Source organism: Ipomoea nil, unplaced genomic scaffold, assembly GCF_001879475.1.
Source record: "Ipomoea nil cultivar Tokyo-kokei standard unplaced genomic scaffold, Asagao_1.1 scaffold2159, whole genome shotgun sequence".
Taxonomy (NCBI): domain Eukaryota; kingdom Viridiplantae; phylum Streptophyta; class Magnoliopsida; order Solanales; family Convolvulaceae; genus Ipomoea; species Ipomoea nil.
Window position 1 is genome coordinate 426,757 of NW_017618587.1, and position 24,264 is coordinate 451,020.

The 24,264-nt window shown below is 34.9% G+C and overlaps 4 protein-coding genes, 1 long non-coding RNA gene and 1 other non-coding gene across 8 annotated transcripts; 2 read left to right on the forward strand and 4 right to left on the reverse strand.

Annotated features, from left to right (window-relative positions):
* The first annotated feature begins 3,778 nt into the window (after nt 1-3,778).
* LOC109149560 lies at nt 3,779-22,414 on the forward strand. The gene is made up of 3 exons (XR_002048968.1): nt 3,779-3,825; nt 13,536-13,542; nt 22,317-22,414. It is a non-coding gene; the product is annotated as an uncharacterized LOC109149560 (long non-coding RNA).
* LOC109149554 (aldose 1-epimerase-like) lies at nt 4,193-6,204 on the forward strand. 2 transcript variants are annotated; one of them, XM_019297374.1, is made up of 6 exons: nt 4,193-4,407; nt 4,504-4,553; nt 4,664-4,787; nt 5,154-5,252; nt 5,375-6,021; nt 6,053-6,204. In XM_019297374.1, exons 1-5 carry the CDS (start codon nt 4,233-4,235, stop codon nt 6,013-6,015), a joined length of 1,089 nt encoding a protein of 362 aa, XP_019152919.1. In that variant the 5' UTR covers nt 4,193-4,232; the 3' UTR covers nt 6,016-6,021; nt 6,053-6,204. The 2 variants fall into 2 exon arrangements, with proteins under 2 accessions (XP_019152919.1, XP_019152917.1); XM_019297372.1 differs by having other exon boundaries at nt 5,375-6,204.
* On the reverse strand, nt 6,182-8,267 carry LOC109149556 (vacuolar protein sorting-associated protein 29-like). 2 transcript variants are annotated; one of them, XM_019297376.1, is made up of 4 exons: nt 8,097-8,267; nt 7,769-7,976; nt 6,798-6,935; nt 6,182-6,651 (listed from the first exon to the last, which is right to left on the reverse strand). In XM_019297376.1, the coding sequence occupies exons 2-4, from the start codon at nt 7,898-7,900 to the stop codon at nt 6,340-6,342; spliced, it is 582 nt and encodes a 193-aa protein (XP_019152921.1). In that variant the 5' UTR covers nt 7,901-7,976; nt 8,097-8,267; the 3' UTR covers nt 6,182-6,339. The 2 variants fall into 2 exon arrangements, with proteins under 2 accessions (XP_019152921.1, XP_019152922.1); XM_019297377.1 differs by having other exon boundaries at nt 7,769-7,943; nt 8,097-8,225.
* On the reverse strand, nt 9,104-11,967 carry LOC109149553 (protein kinase 2B, chloroplastic-like). The gene is made up of 6 exons (XM_019297371.1): nt 11,607-11,967; nt 10,995-11,320; nt 10,726-10,861; nt 10,418-10,560; nt 10,139-10,262; nt 9,104-9,914 (listed from the first exon to the last, which is right to left on the reverse strand). Exons 1-6 carry the CDS (start codon nt 11,722-11,724, stop codon nt 9,427-9,429), a joined length of 1,335 nt encoding a protein of 444 aa, XP_019152916.1. The 5' UTR covers nt 11,725-11,967; the 3' UTR covers nt 9,104-9,426.
* LOC109149559 (transcription factor PRE3-like) lies at nt 13,027-14,020 on the reverse strand. The gene is made up of 2 exons (XM_019297379.1): nt 13,805-14,020; nt 13,027-13,290 (listed from the first exon to the last, which is right to left on the reverse strand). Exons 1-2 carry the CDS (start codon nt 13,931-13,933, stop codon nt 13,141-13,143), a joined length of 279 nt encoding a protein of 92 aa, XP_019152924.1. The 5' UTR covers nt 13,934-14,020; the 3' UTR covers nt 13,027-13,140.
* Nucleotides 22,415-23,953: 1,539 nt separating the features above from the next.
* On the reverse strand, nt 23,954-24,026 carry TRNAA-AGC. Its single transcript has one exon. It is a non-coding gene; the product is annotated as a tRNA-Ala (tRNA).
* Between the last annotated feature and the right edge of the window lie 238 nt (nt 24,027-24,264).

Below are 24,264 nucleotides of genomic sequence, written 5' to 3' on the forward strand. Positions count from 1 at the left end.
GGGCCTCGATTCACGAAGCCCAACAAAGTCGGTTTGGAGATTACGAATAAAATATTAGTGTTAAGGGTCCAGCCATGGCATAACAATTGGAAAGTATGTTAGTCTACTACATTGGCCCATATTTTAAGCTCAATATTCTAGAATTCGGGGTCCAATAATTAAAAAAAAAAAATACAATTTCGATGATCGTACCAAACATTTTAAATGATTGTTCTAAGTGATATTACGTCATTTTCCTGGTGGCAACCGCAGGTGGGAGCGGCGGGACTCGGGAGTGCCTTCTTCTCCGCTGGCCATGAACGCACGGCAGCCGTCCAGAACGTGCACTGCACGTCGATGGTGGCCGCGTATATCTAACGATGGTTGTCACTCCAGAAGTTCCATCCTCTTCGCATATCCGACCTTTCCACCACTCTTGTCCTCTTCTGCTCTTCATGGCTCTTCAGCTCAAGTTATCAGCAAAGCTAAACTTTAACTTCTCCGCTGGCCTGGAAGATCTGATCGACACATATTTATACTACTTCTCGTTGCTAAAACCGGCGAGTTTCTGTGAAACTTTCGGGGATAACTGTAACGATGCCTTGAAAAAACCAGCTAAGCAAGACACAATATAATGTCTATCTTGCATAGTTGCATGCATGATATAATCTTCATATTGAATACGTCATCATGAGAAAAGTAAGGGTTTTGCTGATGATGTTTGTCTAATTGTCTCACTCCTACGTTGTTGTATTTTAGTTTTAGGGGTTGGGGGCATTTTTAACGTACAAATACGGTGTGAAACTTAGGAGGTAATTTAACATTCAAAATCCAAGTACAAAGCAAAGACACGGGAAATGCACGGTAAGTACACGCAACATGCACGGAAGGATTACAAGGGCACCGGTGAATGAAGTTGAAGCGGCAGGGTGCCATCTTCTCTACTGGCCATGAACTCGTGCACGCTAGTGGTGGCGGCGTAGTTTCTTTGACATTCGGCGTATCTGACGATGGCTGTCAGCCCAGAAGTTCCGCCGGCGGTGTTTCTCACTAGTTCTCGTTGCTAAAACCAGCGAGTTTCCGTGATGCTTTTCCGTATGATAATGGCGTGAAGAAATGAGGTAAGCAATTAAGACACAAATGTCTATCTTGAATTGCATGCATATTGCATGATGTGATCTTCATGTTGAATACGTTGTCATGAAAAGGGTAATTGTAAGTTTTGCATGCTAAATGATAGATGTTTGTCTAAGCCAATTGTCTTCCTTCCTACGTTGTTGTCTCTCGCTATAGGCTGAATCAAATGAATTGTCTAATAAAAGTAAATTGCTTGGCTTCCATTCTTGCTTATTTCCAGCGGTTACAAAGGTTGCTTATTTAATTAATTTCCAATGGATAGGGATAGACAAGAGTCAATATACCATTACTTATAAAATTATTACATACTTTTTAATATCGTTACATCCTCACATCCATACAGTGATTTTAGTCTAGAAAATAATTTTCAATATAAAATACATAGGAAAGGCTATTATGGAAATTTGAACCCAATATGTAGCATTTCATACTATATATACCAAATATGGGAACGACAAATATAGAAATTATTTACTCCATGTCGCACAAATCCATTATAAATTCATCTTCATCATCATCCATTCCACCACTCATACCCTCACTCATAACTTGTTTTCGATCATTTCATCGATCAATTCGCCATGGATTCACTTTCCAATTCAGTCCTTTTCAAGCACGAATGCAATGTGTCTGTCCGGCACAACATCTGCACAGCAGTTGCCCAGAATATGCACGCCAGTGGTGGCCGCGTAGTTTCTTTGACACTCGGAGTACTTGACGATGGTTGTCACCCCAAAAGTTCACCGGCAGTGTTCATCCTTGTTCTATCCGTCATTTCCACCACTCTTGTCCTATTCATGGCTCTTCAGCTCAAATTATCAGCAAAGCTAAACTGTAACTTCTTCGGTGGCCTTGAAGATCAGATTGAAAGATAGCTAGCTTGCAAATTAAAGACTACCTAGCTAACACATATTTATACTAGGTCTCGTTGCTAAAACCGACGAGTTTCCGTGAAGCGTTTCAGGATAACCGTAACTTTTAACGTATGATAATGGAGTGAAAAAAAGAGGTAAGCAAGACAGAAATGGGTCATAAGACATTTATTTTGCTAGGTTAATAAAGTTCTTATTTTGCTAAAAAGAAAATATAATAAAATTTTTATATTAGTAATAGGCACGGATATTGCACATGTTTTGCACATGAAAATAGCCAACCCATCAAAGATCATTTTATGTGTATAAAGTTCAAGCAATTCATATACAATATTTAAGTAGATCGAGACTCGGAAACAATGACTTGTCGATAGAAATTTCGGTGGCAACCGCAAGCAGCGCAAGTGAGGGCGACGAGAGTCCCTTCTTCCCTGCTCGCCATGAACTCACGGCAGCCGCGCCGTCGAGGACTCGCGGCAACTATAGTTATCTTATATAACTTGAACTAAACACCCCCTTGGTATATTAAAAATGTATCTTTCCACGGAATAATGATTGAAGTGTAAAGGGGTTGGCCAGGGCATAAATGTATAATTTATGCAGGCTTCTTTAATTTGTTTGGTTTGGGCTAAATTCATGGTACCCTTTTGGTTTCAAAAGCCCAAATCTAAATCAAGACAAGGCCAGCCCAATAGGCTCAAAATTACAACTAGCCCATCAATACTTTAACTTCAAGTGAACATTAAGTTCGTTCGCATCACAAATAAACAAGATATTAGTGTCGTTCAATTTGATTTTGTATAATAATCTTATAACTAAAAACACCCAAGCCAATGCAACTTTCAATCTTGTCAATAATAAGTAAAATTTTCTCTCTAAAGGTCGAATCCCAATCCAATGGTCCACACATCTTGCCCCGATAAAATATTTGGAAGGATATAAATCACGATGACTCACTGGTCGTCGATGCGCACAATTAATCTGCCCAGTTTAGGCGTAATCCCTCTAGTGTTGTTGCCGAGGTTCGCACCTTGATCTATTCTCTAAATAAATAAAATCTTCTCCCAAAATAAATATTCTATAATAAATAAAATCTTATTTATGTAACAAGATATCAGTATCATTCAATAATAAATAATAAATAAAATTTTATTTATGTAACAAGATATCAATATCGTTCAATAATAAATAATAAATAAAATCTTATTTATATAACAAGATATCAGTATCGTTCAATAATAAATATAAATAAATAAATCTTATCTAGCTCCACATACAATCGTTGGCAATTGGAAAAATTATTAATGACAACGTGGATTAGCACAAGGCACTGAGTGTCAGCGGAGCCGCCAGGTTTGATTCATATCCAGCTGTTCTTGTCTAATCCTGCAAACATATTTGGTCAACAAACAACGTTAGCCATTTCAAAATGTTCGCATCATTTTTCTATCCGCATGGACCAAATCGGTTTTGTCCATTGTGACTTCCCAATTTGTTTGCAATATTAAACATCTCCAATCTAAAATACCAAATTCTGCACCAAATTTTACATCAAAACAAACATTTCTAACATATTTTTACACTAATTTTTTTCAACTCCAACTCATTTACACCAAATTTTATTTATACACTAAAATAATTTATATTTTTATAATTTAAAAATTTATTTTTATACTGTTACTATTTTAATATAACATATAGTCGTAATTTAATGTAATTTAATAAATTAAACTTTAATTATGTTTTATGTAATTTAATTTTTAATTAAATTAAATTCAATATTAGTTGCTAATGACCTTGTAGTCTAGCGGCACGAAATGACTTTTCCATATGAAAGGTTATGGATTTGAGCTTCGGTGGAAGATGAATAGTGCAGTGCCAAATATAACCTGCTACGCGATCTTTCCCTCCAAATTAGTGCTTATACAAAAAGGAAAAAAGAAAAATTCTACCCTATATGTAAAAATCTTTTCCTCCAAATTAGTGCTTATACAAGAAGCAAAAAAAGGAGAAAAAATATTCTACCCGATATGTAAAAATATAAAAATTTACAAATATTACTATACTCGAAAGTCATTATATTCTTATCCATAAATGACAAAACTTTATCTGTTTTTCGCTATTTCCAAGATTAAGTGTTATTTTCTTCCAAGTCCATGTGAATACATTATATACAGTCATACAGACATTGAATGTGATATATAGAGATCGAAGGGAGTGCATTGTATTTGCTGATCTGAATTGATGGCTGCATTATATCGATTGTTGTCTTTCTTGGTTTTGGGTGTTTTCTTAACAGGGAGCTTCTGTGATGCAAGTGAACAAGTGGGTATATATGAGATCAAGAGAGGCAGCTTCTCTGTGAAGATCACAAACTATGGAGCAACTGTTATCTCTGTCATCCTCCCTGATAAAAATGGTTTTTCTCCTTAAAATCTTGAGTTTTCCCTGGTAGATCTTATCTTCTTGATTGCTTTAACTGATTTTAGTTTTCTTTAATATAATGTTTGGATAGGAAAATTGGGAGATGTAGTTCTTGGATTCGATTCTGTTGATGACTACAAGGTTAGTTTATGGCTATGGTTGTTAGTTGAATTGTCTCTTAGTGAGGTGTTGGGGACATCATTAAATGAGTGTTTTTTTTTTTGTTTTTTGTTTTTTTGACATGTTTACAGAATGACACAGCCTATTTTGGTGCTATAGTTGGGCGTGTTGCTAACAGGATTGGGGGAGCAAGCTTCAAGCTTAATGGTGTGGAGTACAAATTGCCTGCAAATGATCATGGAAACACTCTCCATGGTTAGTTTTTCAATCTTTTTGAGTGACGAGGGAAACCTGCAGCCACTACTCGAGGGTGTGCACTGGGTAACCCGAGTTTTTCAATCTTATGGCTAAAAGCCTAAGCTGATAGTCCCATCTTATTGCTAAAAACCTAAACTGATAGTCCCTCAAGTGTGTGGGCTTACTATTTATTTATGGGTTTTAAGCAACACGTGGACCATAGCCTCTTGGTTTTGATTCCAAATTGAAGCACGTGCTAATCTCAACTAAAAGTTTAAGCTGATAGTTGAACTGTACATTTATGTTTATATATTATATATGCTCAACAATATTAACATTTGATTTGAATAATGATAACAATGTGATGTTGTCATCTAAATCCAGGGGGTATCAAAGGATTCAGTGATGTGATATGGACTGTGGAAGATTACAAGAAAGACAGCCATCTGACTCTCTCATACAACAGCTATGATGGAGAACAAGGTACGGTATAAGATGCAAACGTGTAGTCTCACTATCAGTTTAAACTTTTAATTTAGACGGAGCAATACTAGGAGGTTCCCGAGTAGTTTATGATTCAGGAATTGATGTTTGAATGTGTGTAGGATTTCCTGGGAATCTGTCTGTTACTGTGACTTACCTGTTCATTGGCAAAAACAAGCTGGGAATAAGAATGAAAGCCAAAGCTCTGAACAAGGCTACACCAGTGAATCTAGCCTCACATACCTACTGGAATCTTGGTGGCCATGACAGTGGTGATATCTTGTCGCATACTATCCAGCTCTTCTGTTCCAAGATCACTCCTGTGGATGAAAAGCTCATCCCCACTGGTGCCATTTCACCGGTGAAAGGGACAGCGTTTGATTTCCTGCAGGCACGGGCTATAGGGAGCGAGTTGAATGAGCTTCCGGGTGGATATGATATAAACTATGTTTTGGACAGCCATGGTTTGAAGCATCTGGGCAAGGCTGCTGTGGTGGTAGACAGCAAGTCGGGTAGAAAAATGGAGCTGTGGACTAACAAGCCTGGTGTTCAGTTTTACACGAGTAATATGTTGACAGATACAAAGGGGAAAGGCGGATATGTTTACAAAAAACACGCTGCATTGTGCTTGGAGACGCAAGGCTTTCCAGATTCTGTGAACTTCCCGAATTTCCCTTCCCAGATTGTGAATCCGGGTGAGACTTATGACCATGTTATGGTTTACCGGTTCACTACTCATGATGCCTCCCACACCGGCTACTGATAGGGATCCAACGCAATATAAAACCTACGCAAGTTAGTTTTTGTCGGGTAATTATGATCTAGGGACAGAGGCAATAGTACTTCATCTAAATTCAGCTTTCTTGGGTCCTTTTGTTAGTGGGAAAGGGTGAAGCAAATTGCTTTGTTGTGTGTATCCAATAAAAGTGTAGGGTCAAGCAATTTGCCATAATAAAAGTCTGTTTCATTACATATGAATATTACTACATAATACATATGAGTTAATGGACATTGGCAAAGTAACACAGAAGAGAAGAGATAACAGTCGAGCTCCCGATGACCCTGGAAGGAAGTAGAAATGTAGGTTTTATTGCTTATGAGTGGCGAGCTCTAGTGGTGCTGTCTTCTTAAAATCGATTTTGTCAACCTTTACCTCACCATCAATCAGTTCGTAAACATACACCACAACTCGTAGGCTATCGATGTCCATGAGAACAAAACTGGGGTTAACATCATAGGTAACACTGCTGTGAGCGCCAGTAGCAGATCCTGGGTTTATAACAACGCCTGCTTCGTGCTTATATGCAGTGAACTGGTGGGTGTGACCAGTGACTAATATGTCTACCTCCAACTGTCTCTGAAGCATGGCCAATGAGTCCAAGTCTCCCCATGGAATAACCTTCAGTTTCATAACAACCAGGAAGAACCGACAATTAAAACTGGGTATAAGGTGATTGATTTTACTCTGGCAGCAAAAGTTTTAAACAGTTTTGGGATTTTCAAGTAAAAATTGGTATTAGGGTAGAAAAGAGTCATGAATCTGACCTGATGACCATGGCACACTCCAACCTTAAACTGGCCAATGGTTAATGTTTTTGTCTCTGGGTAACGTATCTCTTCATCGTATTCTCCCCGTGTAATATGCAGGTCTGCACAAAGAGTTCTCAAGTAGTCCTGAACTTCCTAGATATGATGAATGAAACTTTGTTGATGAGTAATTATCAAAGACTAACAATCAGGAACCTTGAAGGTAAAATAATTTATACGACCAATAGGAATATGCACTGATTCTTAAGAACAAATAAAGAACCAGACTGAGACATCATGTAACTCATTCATCAGGTATGCATTAAATGAATTATACTCTAGAAAGTGAATATCAAACAGAGAAAACATAGTATTCTAAAGAGTCGCAATCCTCTATCTCTATCTTCTCCAATAATCTTAAGTGAATCATCTGATCTTCTCTTCAATAATATCCCTCCATCAATGGCATACTAAGAAAAGGAAAGGCTCCCAATTTGTTATAAAGCTCTGAGTTTATCATGCTTCCATGCATTCTTTTCCTAACCACCAAAATCAGGAAAAATACAATCTTTCCATTATAGCTTAATCTATCATTCATCTTGAAACAGAAACAAGATCAACCATTAAGATTTCAAGCTTCATCAGCGTCTATTATCTTTTCCTCTGCTCTACCAAACAGATATTGCTATTTTACCACACTCTGAGATATGATATTCTTACATAAAGGTTCAGGCTTTTCAGCAATTATATAAAATTGATCCATAAATATCAGTGGTCAACAATGGTAGAATGATATGTTGTACAACAAACCTTCACTTCATTTCCTTTCAACAGAATCATAAAGCCTAATATGGCTCCTACTAATTGGGATTTAAACCTCATTAGCATACTAGGACAATCACTTATCAAAAAATTCCCAATCTTTACATACAAATAAAGTATTAAACAAAACCCAAAGCACAAAAAGATAGAATTAAAAAGGAGCTAACTTTGATACAGAGATTTCCAGTGCAGATGATATGTTGGATCTTGCCAGGAACAAGCATAGACTTGAACTTTGCAGGCAGATCAGGCGCCCTGTGAGGTATATGAAGATCGCCCAATGCCAGTACCAGCACCATCCTCACCTCCTCCTTTCAACGGGTCGGATTCTTATCGATTTTTCTTTCTTTTCGGATTTCAAACAGGACCCAGATTCTGAAATGCCCAAAAGATCAAGTAATCACTCTGTCAGCAATAATCTCAAGAAGCAATTAGATCAAGCTAAACATCTCCATATGCATACATCTTATAGAGTTATATGAATGTTGTTCGAACCTGAGAATCTGTAGAAATCATAGACCCGCCATAACCCCTTCTCTGAATGAGCTATGAATTCCGATTGTCCTCCGCGCTGGAGTGGTTAGTTTACTTGTGAGCTGGTTTTGCTTTGGCGGCGTCGTTTACTTCTTAAAAAGAGCATGCGATTAAAATACTCCAAAATAAAAATATGCCAATGCTCTTACTAAATTTAACCTTTTTAAATAGGAAAATGATATTTTCTACTCCCAAATTATATACTCTCAACTTTTATTCCTATCAAATGTTTAATTTTTATTGAAGGAAGAAAAAGAAATGATAGAAAAATAATGGTCATTCCTTTTTTTTTTTATTAGGCAATCAAAACATGACACGTGGTATGTAATAAAAAAATAAAGTATGAAATGAAAGTCTATATAATATAACTCTTTTAAATAATGTAACCTTACAAGACTTTATTATTACGAGATTAATTGAAATTTATAGCAACCTCACTGGTGTAAGATTTCTGGTGATTTTTTTTTCTGTGCCAAGTAAGAAAGAGGGAAAAGAGAGAAGAAAAATGAGGGGGAAAAACATGGAAAAAAAAATTATGACAATTTTTTTTTAAAGAAAGGTACATTTACGCGCCCCTGCATATCTTGTTCAAATCTTTTCCATTCAATAAGACACAAAATTGTTGATTTTGCAGGAGAAAATTTTGACAAAAAACCCCACCACCCATCAATCCAAAAACCCACCTCCAAAATTTTCTTATGAAAAAAACCTCCAAAAACCCATACTGCGGATGCTTGAACACTCGCGTTCACATTTAGTCCAAAGGCTGCATCAGTTGAAACTTTAGTATTATGAAACTAATCTGAATTTAGAGTAAACCTGTAAAGACTTTAGTATTATAGAACTAATTCGAAGATAATTTAATAAGCACCTGCAAAGACTTTGAGGCACCTTATAATTTTTGAACAAATATATTCCGCAAAATTAAAATTGATATTTTTGAACCACATTCTAACTTTTCATATTATTATATACTCATAATAATAAAACACTTCTACCTCATGTCTTAACCAGCTAACCCAAAACACTATACAACTACATGATTGTCACAACAAAGGTATTATCATTAATGATATCCATTCCAAAAAATGGCATTCTTTTCTTCCTGAGATTTCTCTAGCTCTGGGGGGAAATGGAGGGAATAGTGGTTCTTTCTCTATCCTTACAGCTTGAAAAGGAATGATATACAATATTAATCTTGGGAATGCACAACCAATACCCACACGGGCAGTTCAGTTGGTTTTTAGGCGGTAGATTGTCGGCACGGAATGCACAAACCGTTAGCATTCGTTCACTTATCCCGCTCTGCATCTGCATCTGGACAATCCACAACACGAGAGGTGTGGGAGACCCTCACATGGCCAGGCTTGGCAGACTTCTGAGACGAGCCATTCAGCTGCTGCGATAGGTCGCTTTGTCTGGAGGGATGGCGGTGATGATGATGATGTGCAGACGAATGGTGGGCTATTTGCTTTGGTGCCGATTGGAGCTGTTCCAAGATTCCCAGCACGTAAGCCATGTCGGGTCGCCTTTTGGTCTCAGGACGCGTGCATTGGAATGCAAGATTGGCTGCAAAATAAGCTGCATTTCTGTGGTACTGTCCCTCTAACCGGGTGTCGATGATTCTAGCCACACTGCGCTTCTCGTGCAAATGAGGCTTCACCCAGTCCATCAGCGTTTGGCCTTGGCCGAGAGATTTGTCCATCACCCTTCGACCTGTAAGCAGCTCAAGCAACACGACCCCAAAGCTATATACATCAGATTTGGCAGACAGCCTACCTGTTAAGAAACAAACCACATAACATTAGACGCACCATAACAAACATGACAATATGTAAATAATACCAGCAGACATTTTAGTCATAAGAAGGCAGTAAAGTTGTATAAGAGAAAATCCAGGAAGAAGTGATAGTTTTTCAAAGAGAAAACAAAGAAATCAAGCAGTGACTTTACACATCAAACTCAAATCTTTCGATGTAACCCATAAGCAATGAAGTTTGAACCTGTAGTCATATATTCAGGGCAAGTATATCCTTGCGTTCCCATAACCTGAGTGGATACATGTGAATTATCACCGGTTGGACCAAGCTTGGCCAGGCCAAAGTCTGAAAGCTTTACATTAAATTCCTGCATCAAGAGAATCAGAACGATTAATGGCAAAGCATTAGAAAATTGATGATCATACGGTTGCTAGATCAAAACAATGAATTCATCTATAGTCCAAGAAGAGTTATGTCACAAATTAGAAGAAGAAGAAGAAGAAGATAAATTGTCAAGCATACCGCATCTAGGAGGATGTTTGAAGCTTTAAAGTCACGATATATAACTTGAGGATTAGAATCATGTAAAAAGGAGAGTCCACGAGCAGCACCCACAGCAACCTTCATCCTCGTCTCCCACGTAAAAGGTGATGTTCCTGCATGCCCTGCAAAATAACATAGCTTGGGATCAACAAACCTAACAGGAACTGCATTAAAGGCTACAAAGATCTCCATTGTTCTAGATGTTCATGATATAATCCATTTTCTTTCTATAACATCAATGAATTTCAAACGACAATTGAAGTATGACTACAAAGCTGTAAACTTACTTCTGAACAAATGGTTTTCTAAGGTGCCGCTGGGCATGAACTCATACACTAGTAGCCGATGTTCACCTTCCAAGCAGAATCCAGTAAGTTTGACCAAATTTGGGTGACGAAGCTGGCCAAGGAATTTCACTTCTGACTATAATATGACACTCATCAATATACACGCAAAAAGAAAAAGAGAGAAATATTCGATCTCAACTATAAGGCTAAGCTGATAGTTGGACTACAAATTTATTATTTATGTATAGAATGCTAGACAAAGAGCTCACCAACCACTCTTTATGACCTTGAAAACCTCTAAGTCTTAGTCTCTTTACTGCAACTGGCATTCCTTCTCCAGATTTTGAAGCATTTAAGGTATCCTTATCTAACCATCCCTTGTAAACCTCACCAAAGCCTCCTTCACCAAGAAGATTATAGAAGTTGCTGGTTGCCTCCACAAGTACACTGAGCAGAAAGGACTTTAGGTCTGGAGATGATAATATTTCAATTTCAGACTTTGGAGATTGAACACTCCCCCCTCTGCTCTGTATAGAAGAACACTTTTCTGAGCTGGTTGGAACAGGCAAAGGATGGCATTCATGTTCTCTGTTTTCTGAATTGCAAAAATGTGAGATTGACAACAAATTAAATTAGCCCCAGAGACAGTAAATCATTATATCTGATCGATGATATATACCAGCAATATAATACATCATGCTTGACAAATGAATAAGACAATAGAGACAGACAATGTTGAATGTGAAACAAGAAAAGATGAAAACTTTGAAATGAATATCAAACTTATGATCCATATATACAAGGATTTCATCATTCTAAGGATCACCCAGATTGCATAATCCATGAAATCATAATCAAACAAAAAAAAACACAGAATTTACCACTAGATGTAGTGCGAGTGGGTGTTGAGGTTTCCCTAGAGGTAGAAGCGGGGTAGGGAATGCTTCCAGCTTTTGGGATTTCCTTAATACGCTGTGGCCTTCGGAAGCAATTCCCCATTCCGGGAAATTGCGTCGGAAATCAAAATTGCCCTCAAAATTGCCGGAAGAATTCACGAAAATTGGTTCTTCATGCTCAGCTCCTCCTCCTCCATCTACTGCGTTCATAGAGAAGAAGGAAGGGGGAAACTAAACACAGCATAGAGACGGAGAATTCAGTTTTTGCAGAAAATAAAAACAACAAAAAAGTTTTCATATGAATCAGAGGAGACGAGGGATTACGTGAACGAGACAATTATGGAGGTGCTACGGTGGAGGGAAGTTCTGTCAACTCAGTCATTCTAAATTACTTCCCTACCCTCACTTCCAGGACCCAACATGGGTACACAATTGGGTTTTGTTGTAAATTCCTTCTTTGTTTTCAGTAGTTTGCTGTTAAAATGTTAATCAGTGTTGTTGTCTTTTTGTATTAAATTAAATATAATTATTAGGTAGTATGAAAACATTATTCACATAATACTTGTTTGATGTAAAAGATAACCCATTACCAATGTTCATTTGCAAAATTGTATAAATAATCTACTTACAAATCGTCCAGATTATAATAATATAATGTTCTTTTTTTTAATATATAGAGCAATGAATATGAACTTTTTTACCTTCCCAATAGAGTTATTTAAGTAATTTGAAAATCTTGACATTTGAATATTGAAAATTAGAATTGAATTATTACTATATTCAGAAAAGGAAAATTATTATGTTAACGTAGCCATTAATTTTTCATTTGCAAAACTCAATGTTAATGAAGTAATTTTTGATAGAAACTCCTCCTCTAAATTATTAAAGATTTTAGAACAAAGCATTATATCATAATTTACTTAAGTATGTACAGCTTTTGAGTCGGGTAAAACTCTTGAAATAACATATTCAAGTTCAAGGTAGAAGACAACAATAGATTGAACTAAACTAGTAAGTAATAACAATAATGGTCATTAATCCTGCATATAAGTAATTAATAATTTGTTGGGAAAGAAAATTTTCTTAGGTAAATGGAATATATATTTTAAAGGTAAAAATGTTCATTTAATATATTATGGAGAAATCGTCACTTTTAAAATAATTGATGGGATTAACGTGAATACATGAATAATTCAAAAAAAAAAAAAAAAGATACTATAAACATATAAGTCATAGGAAATTAAAGTGTCATTTCCCTACCATTTTAAAACTAAATCCCGAACTGTCACAATGCCCTTATTTATTACTGATTTAAATATTATAGTCGAGATCGAAGTTAAAGATGCTACAATACCTACTAGTGGTTAAATATATTGTTTTATTAAATACAATACTTAACTAAGCAAAGACTTGAGTAGAGGATATGATATGATTGAACTTTGTAGGCAACAAATTAAAGACGGGGATGGAAACTCTATGAAAATGCTAATAAATTAAAACAAAAATTATACAAATTCATTCATTGCATAAGTAAGCTTCTAATGAGGGCAGCTTGGTTGGTATCAGTAGTAGCCAATAGCTCAGATAAGCGTTCACTCAAATCATCAACTTCTCTATGCAAACTTCTTATGTAGTTACATGTGTCTTGCAACACCCTCGCTGCTGAAACCTGCATTTATAAACAATAATCGTTAGTCAAGTTTTCGGGTGCTATTATTGAGTACGTTCTCTCTTCAATTTATGAAAAAGTCCTTAGTTGTTATTAAAAGTCCTTAATTTGTTTTCATATGGAAGATTGATACATATTGCGTTGACTCGTATGAGAATAACCAACTTAAGTAGTTGTAAAAAAAAAAAACCCTAGTTGCTTCAAAAGGTGGCCAAGTAATTGGAGTATGAGTTTCGTGCTAAAAGGTCATGGGTTCAGTTCTTGCTAACACTCTCTTGATTGAGTCTATCGCACAAGATCTTCTTAGATTATTACACAAAAAACTAAGTTTACATAACAAACTATTATACAAAAATATAGGATTTGCCTAATACACGTGTGAAATATTGAAGAAACCCTAATTAACCCATTAATTAAGGTAGGTAGCTTAATTAGTCCACATACAGGCCAACCTACAGAAACTGAGGAACAAAGAAGCAACATCTATCATAGAATACTATGTATACATACATACCTTGTCTGAGGATGTATTGCGAAGTTCAGGAAGAAGCTGCTGCAACTTGGAAACCAGATCGTTGATTTGGTCGTCGGATATTCTTGAAGCTCCTCCTGTGTTTCTGGATCTTGATCTTCGACTAGACATGATGGATAATGGTTTTTATAATTGAAGAAAGTGAAATGAAATCTAATGGAGATCGATCAGATGAAGCTGCAATATGCATGCAATGAAGGAGAAAGCTTCCTCTTTAAATAGTAGGGAAACCATATACTATCTTCCTTCCTTCCTTCTGGGTTTTAATTAAATAATCTGCAGATTTCATCTCTCTCTGGCTGTGTGTGAGTGTGAGCTTGTCAGGACCTTATCTTATTTTATTGCACCTATATATGTGTTTATAGTAGAAGCCACTAATATACTAATCAAATTAACTTCTTTTTTTTTTTTTTTTTAACGATGAAGAAAAACAAATAGAAACTATATATATGAACTGCAGTCTCAAAACTTGCAAGTTGCAAAGCCCTAAATCAAACAAAAGTAGTATAGTCGGTATAAAAGAGGAATGAATAGGGTTTTGACCAGTCAAATGCATGATGACGATGATGTTCTTTCCCAAAAAGGAAACCCCAACAAGTTGACACGTAAACTCCGCGATAACAAACCAACAAGTAGCCTTGCACCGACCCATTCGCTCCTGCATGCTTCAATCCACGACTGATCATCGTTTAGCTGATTACGAGATTTTTTTTTGCTTCCTTTTTATCACTGTTTTTATATGCTGTCTGTCTGATCTGTGTTTTTTTTTCCTTTTTCTTTTTAAATGTTGCAGTGAGGTCAGTGATGAGCGATTATGGTGGACTGAATCCCATGTTGATGATCTTATCTTTCTCTTCATAATTTACTTATCCAGTGGTTCCGATCTGATTTCAAGTGTTGAATTGGACGAAGACTTAAAGGATTAAGTAGATCAGAACGCTGACTACTACGTAAATATAAAAAATAAAATTATTGTTATAAATTATAAATTTTTTTATAAAATAATAAGTGTTTGATCTTAACCATGAATATTAAAACAAGTAATGCTTTGATATGATAGATTGTTTTGCCTGTTATCATTGGATTCCTACACAAAACAGATTATTATATTCATGGGCGGGTAGAGAATATATATGATCTCGAAAATTGAAATCTTGGTTCCAGTCTGAAGTGGTCATAGAGTTGATCTGAACATTACTAAAACCAATTCTAGTTAGGTTATGCAGTGTAATCTTTCTTCGTAGGTATGTAGTTATATATCTCTTTAAACATATATATACTATCTAGGATGCTATAATTTGTTGTAGTAGTGGACATATTCATTAAATACAATAGATGTATTCATTAGTGATTCTGATTGTGTAGTATAATATATTTTAGGCGGACAAAAATTTGTATACAATGATTTCTCATTAATTCAAGATAAAAATATAATACTTATACTGAAAAAATATATATAAATATGTGGGTGGGTAGCACAGACCTATAGTACAATCCTAAGTTGGCATATTAACGTGGTCTGTCTGTTTTGTTAGTAAATTCAATCTCTGATGATTTCTGATACTTAGTACACCAAAAAAATTAGTAATTTCTAGACATGATTTTGCATTTACACATGCAATGCTTGCAAAGCATCCAATATAATGGTTTGGGTTTTATTAGATTCTACCGTAATTCCAAATGACTTAGGCAGATAATTAGTTTAATAATCATAAAATTCTAAGTTCAACTTTATGTGAGTTATCTATTGATTCTCTCTATTTAAGTCGATTAGTTATGAACAAACTAAATTTTTTGTGATATTTTACCTGTTAAAGTCACATGCCGTTACCATTAAATAACAACTATGAATTTTCTCGTAAATTAAAAATAAAGTGTTTTTATTAGATTCCCTCGACACCAAAATTATTCTCTCTCTCTTTTTTTTTTTTTTTTAAATAAAATTCTGAAAGGTGTTAATAGTATGCGGCTTGCAGTGCTTCGAGCAAGATTGATACATTATCTGATACCTAACCTTCCCCACTCCCTTGGGACGCCAAACAGTAATTTTAAAAATATTTGAATTTATCAAAACAAAATTTCAAGATTTTATATATTAGTCTTGACATTTAAAGTATACACACACATAAATATATATATATATATATATATATATATATATATATATATATACACACACACACACTAGAGAAAATATAAATAATACAATTTTTAATAAGCGTTACTGTTGTTTATATTTGTTATTTATTTATAAACGCGTTGTTTATTACAAATTAATCAAATAAAATTAAGTCAAGTCGTATAATCACTACTGGAAATTATGGAATTTCCGACCACCTGAAAGTGATCTTAAATCAAATTGAAAGCCTTGTTTCGATCACTTTTGGTATTCGGAAAAAACCTTTGTTGCTATTTTCGACCACTTTTTACTTTCGATATGATTTAAGATTACTTTCAGGTGGTCAGAAATTTTATAATTTTCAGTAGTGAATGCACCTTATATAAAAATATTAATGTTTGTTGATTTTTACAGTATAATTTAATTATTTGTTAGTTAATTTAAAGAGAGTTAATAGTTTTATTTCAAATTAGTAAATGAAACATGCAAGATTTAATTTAGAATAGGGATAGACGAAAGTGTCGGAATTAAGATTTAATTTTGTTTTATTATTATTAAAGGAGTGGGATGGATGATAGTATATATTGAATTAATAAAATGCTTCAAAAAAATGAATTAATATAAATGAAGTGCTCGGCGTGCTTCTCGGGGCACGTGACTTTGATCCAATAGACAGCGAGGACTCCAATCAAAGTCACGAGGGAAGACAATTTTGCTTCAATTAAATTATCCTTAAATATTAAAAACCTATGGGCTGTTTGGTTTTTTGAGACTCCAAGAAAGATAAACTAACTTCTAACCATATCCTCACTGCACCATCGTATCCCCAACTTCTTCATCATTCCACCGTCCATTGTGATTATACTGTAAATATAATCACATAGCTAATTAAATCAGTGAATCGAAGCATGATTTTTATATTTAAAGAGTTAATTTAATTATTATTAACACTTTCTTAGGCTTTGCTGGTGTGATTTATCTCTCATTTATGATCTGTAAACTATTACATAAGAATGAGTTTAGTCAGTATATAAATCCTCACATAATAACTGCAAGTTTTCATCATCACCCAATTTATTCGCATAATTATAATTTAATTTCACATTATGTAGGTATACAGTAGTTAATTTCCTGGCGTCATAAGTGTATTAACAGCTAATTTATCCACTATTATCCTAGGCCATTAGATTCATTTTTGAAGTAGTCCTTAACTGTCATTATAAACCACCAACACCGACAAAACAGTAGTTAATTAGTTTTAATCAAATGGTTGTGTGTTTAACAAAAGAAATTAAAGCCAAAAACATTATGGTCAAAGGAAATAAATTATAAAAAGAAATTAAGAAAAGCAGTGCACGTGCAATGGGGCTACAATTAGCATCTATCTTCTCTTATATCCATGCATGGAGGGAATTGATTAATTGAAGACAAAAGAGGTGCAGTAATTTTTGGATGGGAGTGAAAGTAAAATAATAAGCCATGATTAAATGGACAAATCCTTCTTTTGCGGACTGAAAAGATACATAAAAAATATATACCCCATACTTTGAAGTGGTTAATACAAACATCGGAAGAATTGAATCAACTTTTGTTAGCAAAATGCATGTCAAACCGTCCTTTTAATAAGAGTTAAATTATGCTGCATAATTCGATTTGAGTCAATTCAATTTTTTCTTGAGTAAAAATACTTCTGTAGAGATGTATCATGTAGATCGAGTTCAGGGTCAAACACTCCATCAAATTTTGAATAAATTCTTTTTTTTTTTTTGAGTAAGAGTTAAACTATGTGTGCTACATGCATGAATTAAATCAGGATTAGTCTCATATATCATATACTACATGAAAAATAGAGGTAAAATAATATATGCTTGCAAATAGTGAATAATTCAATAGCCTATTAGGTATGTTTATGGTGGCGGGGGTTAAATTGATTTAATGGCAATGGTAATTATATATACATAGAAACATTTGAGATTCTATTATTCTATGTACATAGACATGCAGACCAAGTCAAAGGAGCCTAGCTAGTAGTAATTAATCCATCCTTGTGTGGGTATTAGTGTCTTCCTGTTCATTTTAGGCGTGGTACAAATAATTTAATGAAATTTGGGTTGGAGAATTGTTAGGTGTATGTTAGTGTTTTCAGGATCAAATAGATTACTATGTTAAAAGTTATAATTAGCGGTATTATTAATCTTGGATTAATTTAACATTTCAAATATCAATCCAACAATCTCAACCCCTTTCAGTACCTACCGGTCTTAATTACACAGTATGTTCATGCTTTACTAATTGTTAGGATCAAGTACTTATCACTATGTCAAAAGTTATAGCTAGTATATAGGAAAGACACAATGTTATTTCCTTATATTTGCATAGTTGTGAGACAATCAACAACGACCCTGTTTGGTAAATAGCTGTTAGCTGTTAGCTGATAGTTGTTAGCTATTAGCTGATTGAGCTAATTAGAGGGTATAACTAATTGATAACATTAGTTGATTGTAGAAAGATGTTTAGTAAATTAACTGTTAGCTGATAGCTGTTTGGTATAATTTTTTTTTCTCAAAAGGTTAATTAAAAAAACTGTTTTGAGTAGCTTTTTAAATTTTAGCATTTTGAAGTACACAAAGCTAATGAACCAAATACTTGTATTGATTTTTAAACCAAATCAAACAACTAATAGTGGTCAAATAAACTAAAATTGACCTATAGGCTAACTATTTTACGAAATAGGGCCAACATATTTTAATGGCAAAATGTTATTCTCTACTCTTCAAACCTCTAGCCAACATGTTTGTAATTAATAAGGGACCAAATTAATTTAAATGTAGAGATACCTTCAATTCGGATTTGCTCGCACAATGGCTGCTCAACTAAATATGAACCAGGTTCACTGCTCACTGTGCCACAAGGAACCCCCCTCACTTTGAGAGGTTGCTTCCACACTGTCGCCGGTGAAACTCGATCCCTAGTCATTTTTTCAAAGTTTTACCTCTGTGACCAGTTGAGATGCCCATGCGAGTGCTTCGCACAATTTCATTAAATGATGAGATGAGTTTCCTTATTTGAGAAATATTTTTAATTACGAGTAGCTATTTTCTAGTGATCCCCTCCCATCAATCAAAATAAATAAATAAAAATAAAGGGAGAAGAATTTGTACTAAAATAAAGGGAGAAGAATTTTTAATTACGAGTAGCTTAAAAATTTTAATAGCTACTCGTAATTAAAAATATAGGGAGAAGAAATAAATAAATAAATAATAAGGGATCTTTTTTTTTTTTGAATGAAATAATAAGGGATCTAATTTTTATAAATATATACTGAATTAGCTACAGTAGGGACGTCGAGGATCATATGAGCAAAAGGAATTAAACTTTCAAAATATAAAATAAAACTGTTAATTTAATCAAGCTAATAACAACATGACATCATTGTCTGGAATATAGGATTAACAAAGCTACCACTAAAACAAAATTAGCAACTTGCATTTTGGATCGTTAATAATTTTATGCCTGACACAACAATCATATTGGTTCTTTTAAATCTGGCACAGTCAAATCCTTAATTATCTTATAAACTAAACAAATTATGGATGAATCAAACTTATATGTAGAATAGTTAACTAAATTAGTAACCAAAACAATTAAAGGATGACTTTTTTTGCAAACACATTCTTCGTCGAGTCTGTTTATATAGATTTTCTAATGCTATTTATCTCTCATGTATGACTTGCAGGCTATTACACAAAAATAAAGTTTACTCAATTATACACTCTCAAGTAGTGATTATATATAGTATGTAAATTTCACTGTTATTATATATATATATATATATATATATATATATATATATATATATATATATATATATATATATATATATAGAGAGAGAGAGAGAGGGGGAAGGGATCAGGTGCATTTGTGGCTTCCTGTGCGGTTGTGTGGTGGATTAATGTGCGTGAGGTTTATACTTAATGCGCGTGAGTGTTGTGCTTAATGTGCCTGAGATTTGTACTTAATGTGCGTAATGTTAATATGCGTGAGTTTTGTACTTAATGTGCCTGAGTATTGTGCTTAATATGCGTGATATTTGTGCTTAATGTGCGTGAGTAGTTCAGAATTATATAGATGATGCACGCACGCACCTCAGACGAAGGAAGCAGAACAGAAAACTCACGCACATTAACGCCCAAGCTTCTTGTTACTTCTTCCTTCAATTTGGCCATGGATTCTGGATTATCAGCTACCTTCAGTGCAGTTGAATGTTTATATAGATGACGCACGCACAGCAAAATTTGCATAGCAGCTAAGTGTGGATTTCTGTTGTATTATTCCCATAATTCTTAACCACCATAGCCCGCATCCGCATCCGCATCCGCATCATCATCATCAGGGAGGGGGCAATGGCTACTGGGGATGGGGAAGAAGCTGACATCCATATTTTCTGTTGCATTTTACACATTCACGCACATTAAGTAAAAATCTCAGGCACATTAAGCAAAACACTCATGCGTACAAATCTCACGCACATTAATCAACCGCACGGAAGCATTCAATCGCACAGGAACCTTTCACTATATATATATATATATATATATATATATATATATATATATATATATATATAGACTTGCGTTCAAATGAGGACAAGTATATTATAGAGGACTGTGAGGATTGATGTAGTGTGTGCCATTAGTCTGTATGTCGTGTGCATGGCCGAATATAGTCGTGTGCCACGGTTTATATGTCGCGTGCATACATTTGTTAATTAATAGAGCCTAGGTTCGAAACCTGATGTTTACATTTGTTTACATTATTCTTGTGTGCCATTATGTATTAAATTGTGTGCCTGATAATAATTTGTTGTGTGCCCATTATTTGTCCTCACAGTCCTCTATATATTGTTGTCATCATTTGAACTCAACCCTATATATATATATATATATATATATATATATATATATATATATATATATATATATATAGAAGAGCGCTCATATGCGGCAGGGTCTTACCGTGCGGCAGTGCGGTCAAATTCCAGAATACACCAACAGTGTTAACAATATGCACCAACAGTGTAATAAAAACACACCACAATGAAATGCAATAAAACATCACAAAATACACAACAGACTCAAAAAAATACATCATATAACTCACCACCCCCAATGGTGTATTTCCGAACAGTGTATGTTGTTTTTACTCACACCTAATGGTGTGTGTTTGGTGATGCAGGGCTCTGTTTACTATATATATATATATATATATATATATATATATATATATATAGCATGCAAATGGATGCAGAAGTTTCATGAAGAAATCTCATGTCAGAAAATTGGAAACATTATTAATGACTATATTCTTTCATAGTCCCAATTCGATATTAATCTTAATTAATTAAGCTCAACTTGTCTATTTATTTAAGTTCATAATTTCAGGCGCCTTTTCAAGTTCAAGATGGACATCAAGATCTTGTGCAATTATCTATCTATTTTATGTATATGTTCAAAAAAGTAATATTTGCATGTTAAGACAATTATTATTTATCAACCTTTTCAAATTTGATAATCGTACCAAGATTTGTTTACTTTGATGCAAAGAACACCTTTCCCATTTGAAATGTAAATAGTTCAACATTGATTCTACTATCAAAATGTAACGATGTTGGTCTTTATATAAATATATAAAGAAATAAATTGAAATTAGGCATTCGCTATTAATTAATTTAGTTAAAATTTTAATTTTACAAGAAAGTCCACAGTCGATACCTGAATCTATAATCGGGGCCGTCGGTAAAACCTGTCTTGTGATCTTAGTCGATTAAAGGTCTCAAGAAAGTAAACTAGTATAGATTACTCAGCTCAAACATGACCGGTTCAAATCAAGAACATCAATAAATAGTTCTTATAGGAAGTTAAATTCGTAACATTATTTTACTAAGCTAATCGTTGAACCAACCTTGTATATATTAGAACAAATCATGATTGTTTGATCTGGCCTAACAGGTAACATAGAATAGAATCCTTAATTTTAATCAAGATCATGGAAGCATGACATCATTGTCTGGAATCTAGGATTAACAAACGGTTAGTACTAAAAGCAAAGTAGCAACTTGCATTTTCGTTATTCTTTATGAAAGTGTATTATTAATTAACAAGCGGTTAGCGATCTAATAAGGAACTTGCAAATTGCTTCGAGTAAAGATATTAGCTAGATCTGTAATGATTGAATTTCACCCTAGTGGATCAAAGCCTACTTCCGGATGCACCTATATGGCTGTATGTATATATATATATATATATATATATAGTAGTGTAATATTTATTTACATTAAATTTGCCAAAAACCTTGTAGTCTAGTGACACCAAGTAGTTTTGAGCCTCAGTGCATGCAATATTGACTCTTTGTGCTTTAGTAGGTTAAGAAAATAGTTATGAACAGATACTACATTTATTATAACAATAGTACTCAAAAAATGTATATTAAATTTTATTTTTATAAATGTATATTATATTGAATGAACATTATGATGTATAATACATGTATTTTAGTGTTTATATGTACATTAAAATTTAAACCTAAATTCTCTTACGTTGGTAGTGGGCATAGACATTTGGTGGACTCCATGGTGATGTTTCATGGTAGGAGCCATGTTTTGTACAACGTTAGAATATACAAATAGAACTTGTCAAAGTCAAAGTCTTTGCAGAAAATTAAAGTGTGTAGAGAGAAAAAAGAAGCCAAATTGTGATAGTTTGGCAGAAGAATTATTATCTACCCACTCACTCATTTCTTTCTGGGTAATTGAAGTTTCTTTTTATTGACTTATTGAGTGAGTTATTTGAGTTCCTAGCTCAATAAGTACACAACAGTACAGTTAACATAAGATATAAGCATTAATGTTAATATAATTAGCTATACCTAGCTAATATAAACTGGATGGATAATCAACATACACACCATAATATAACTAAGCATTAATGTTATCATTAGTTATGTATGTATATACGGAGTACTATATAGGCAATATAGGTATGGTGACAAACATAATATATACTAGTGGAGTGGAGTACGTCACCACAAACGCAGCAGAATGCAAAACAGCACCACCAAAAACAAATATTGCGAGCCAAATACAAACACAGTTAAGGCGCTATTCCACCCCGCCAGAAAAGATGCCAACGTTGATTTAATCGTCGGATTCAACGTCTCCGATATCATATTCGCGCGCCTCAGGATCCTTAAGCTGCTGCTCGCGTACCTCGTAGACTTCCGCGAGTACTTCTTCGCGGACCGAAAGCTTTCGATTCCAGTTTCGGTTAGCCAATATTCTAACCAATTCAAGCACGTCAAACTCTCCGTCGTCAGATTCCCCACGCCCGCACCGGGGTCAACGCCCAAGGTCGTCGAGGCGGCGGTGAGTTGACTCAGTGTCTCGTTGAACGCAGTCTCGCAGCTTCTCAGAGTTGAGTTGGTCTCCGGATCGGTGGAGTCGGGGAGAGGGGTGAGTTCAGTGATGGCGTCTATGGCGGAACGGACAGCGAGGGTGAAAATCTGGGTGGGATTGATTTGGGAGGAGGTGCGAAGCGGAGATAAGATGCTATAGCAGTTGGCGTCCGGGTAATAGCTGGAGAGAGAGCAGACGGATCGGATAGCGAGGGCGGGGTTTTTGGCGGGTGATTCGGAGTCGATGTGGTGCTTGAGAACCGCTAGAACGGAGATGATAGCCGCGAGGATGAGGGTGAAACAGAGAACCAAAACGGCGATGAATTGTCGCTTTTTACGGCGAGTTGATGAGGAGGAGGAGGAATTATGGTCGTCGTTGTCGTTGGGAGTGGGCATAGAGATTTTCGTCAACTCCATGATACCTTGGTTTCTGGGTAATAAAGAAATGTTTTTCTTCTGGCTAGAAATGAAAATTTAATACCACTAAAACGAGAGTAGACAAGTATAACTTTGTCAACAAAGACGTCTTAAATCTTAACGGTCAGGGAAAAGAACGTAAAGATTGGAGATGCGGGGTATCGATCCCCGTACCTCTCGCATGCTAAGCGAGCGCTCTACCATTTGAGCTACATCCCCATACGACAATGTTCTCATCGGATAATCTTTTCACAGTGAAACATTACCAGTTACCATTATTTGTATAGAGCCAAAATGATACACCTACTTTAAATACAACAAAGTATACTTGATCCAAAAATACCATTCTTTCCGTGAGATATTCAACAAGAAAAAAAGAAGTGGAAAAAGCTAAGGAGCACAATAGGCAAACTCATTACATTGGTTAAGGTTACAAAAAAACAAAAAAAAACAAAAA

Coding starts and splice junctions, on each gene's coding strand:
- LOC109149553 (XM_019297371.1), bottom strand. CDS start 11,724: ATGGGGAATTGCTTCCGAAGGCCACAGCGTATTAAGGAAATCCCAAAA. Junction 11,321..11,606: donor CACTCGCACTACATCTAGTG/GTAAATTCTGTG, acceptor TTTGCAATTCAG/AAAACAGAGAACATGAATGC. Junction 10,561..10,725: donor AGAAAACCATTTGTTCAGAA/GTAAGTTTACAG, acceptor GTTATTTTGCAG/GGCATGCAGGAACATCACCT.
- LOC109149556 (XM_019297376.1), bottom strand. CDS start 7,900: ATGGTGCTGGTACTGGCATTGGGCGATCTTCATATACCTCACAGGGCG. Junction 6,936..7,768: donor CTGGAAATCTCTGTATCAAA/GTTAGCTCCTTT, acceptor CATCATATCTAG/GAAGTTCAGGACTACTTGAG. Junction 6,652..6,797: donor GAGTGTGCCATGGTCATCAG/GTCAGATTCATG, acceptor ATGAAACTGAAG/GTTATTCCATGGGGAGACTT.
- LOC109149559 (XM_019297379.1), bottom strand. CDS start 13,933: ATGTCTAGTCGAAGATCAAGATCCAGAAACACAGGAGGAGCTTCAAGA. Junction 13,291..13,804: donor GCAATACATCCTCAGACAAG/GTATGTATGTAT, acceptor TTATAAATGCAG/GTTTCAGCAGCGAGGGTGTT.
- LOC109149554 (XM_019297372.1), top strand. CDS start 4,233: ATGGCTGCATTATATCGATTGTTGTCTTTCTTGGTTTTGGGTGTTTTC. Junction 4,554..4,663: donor ATTCTGTTGATGACTACAAG/GTTAGTTTATGG, acceptor ACATGTTTACAG/AATGACACAGCCTATTTTGG. Junction 5,253..5,374: donor CAGCTATGATGGAGAACAAG/GTACGGTATAAG, acceptor GAATGTGTGTAG/GATTTCCTGGGAATCTGTCT.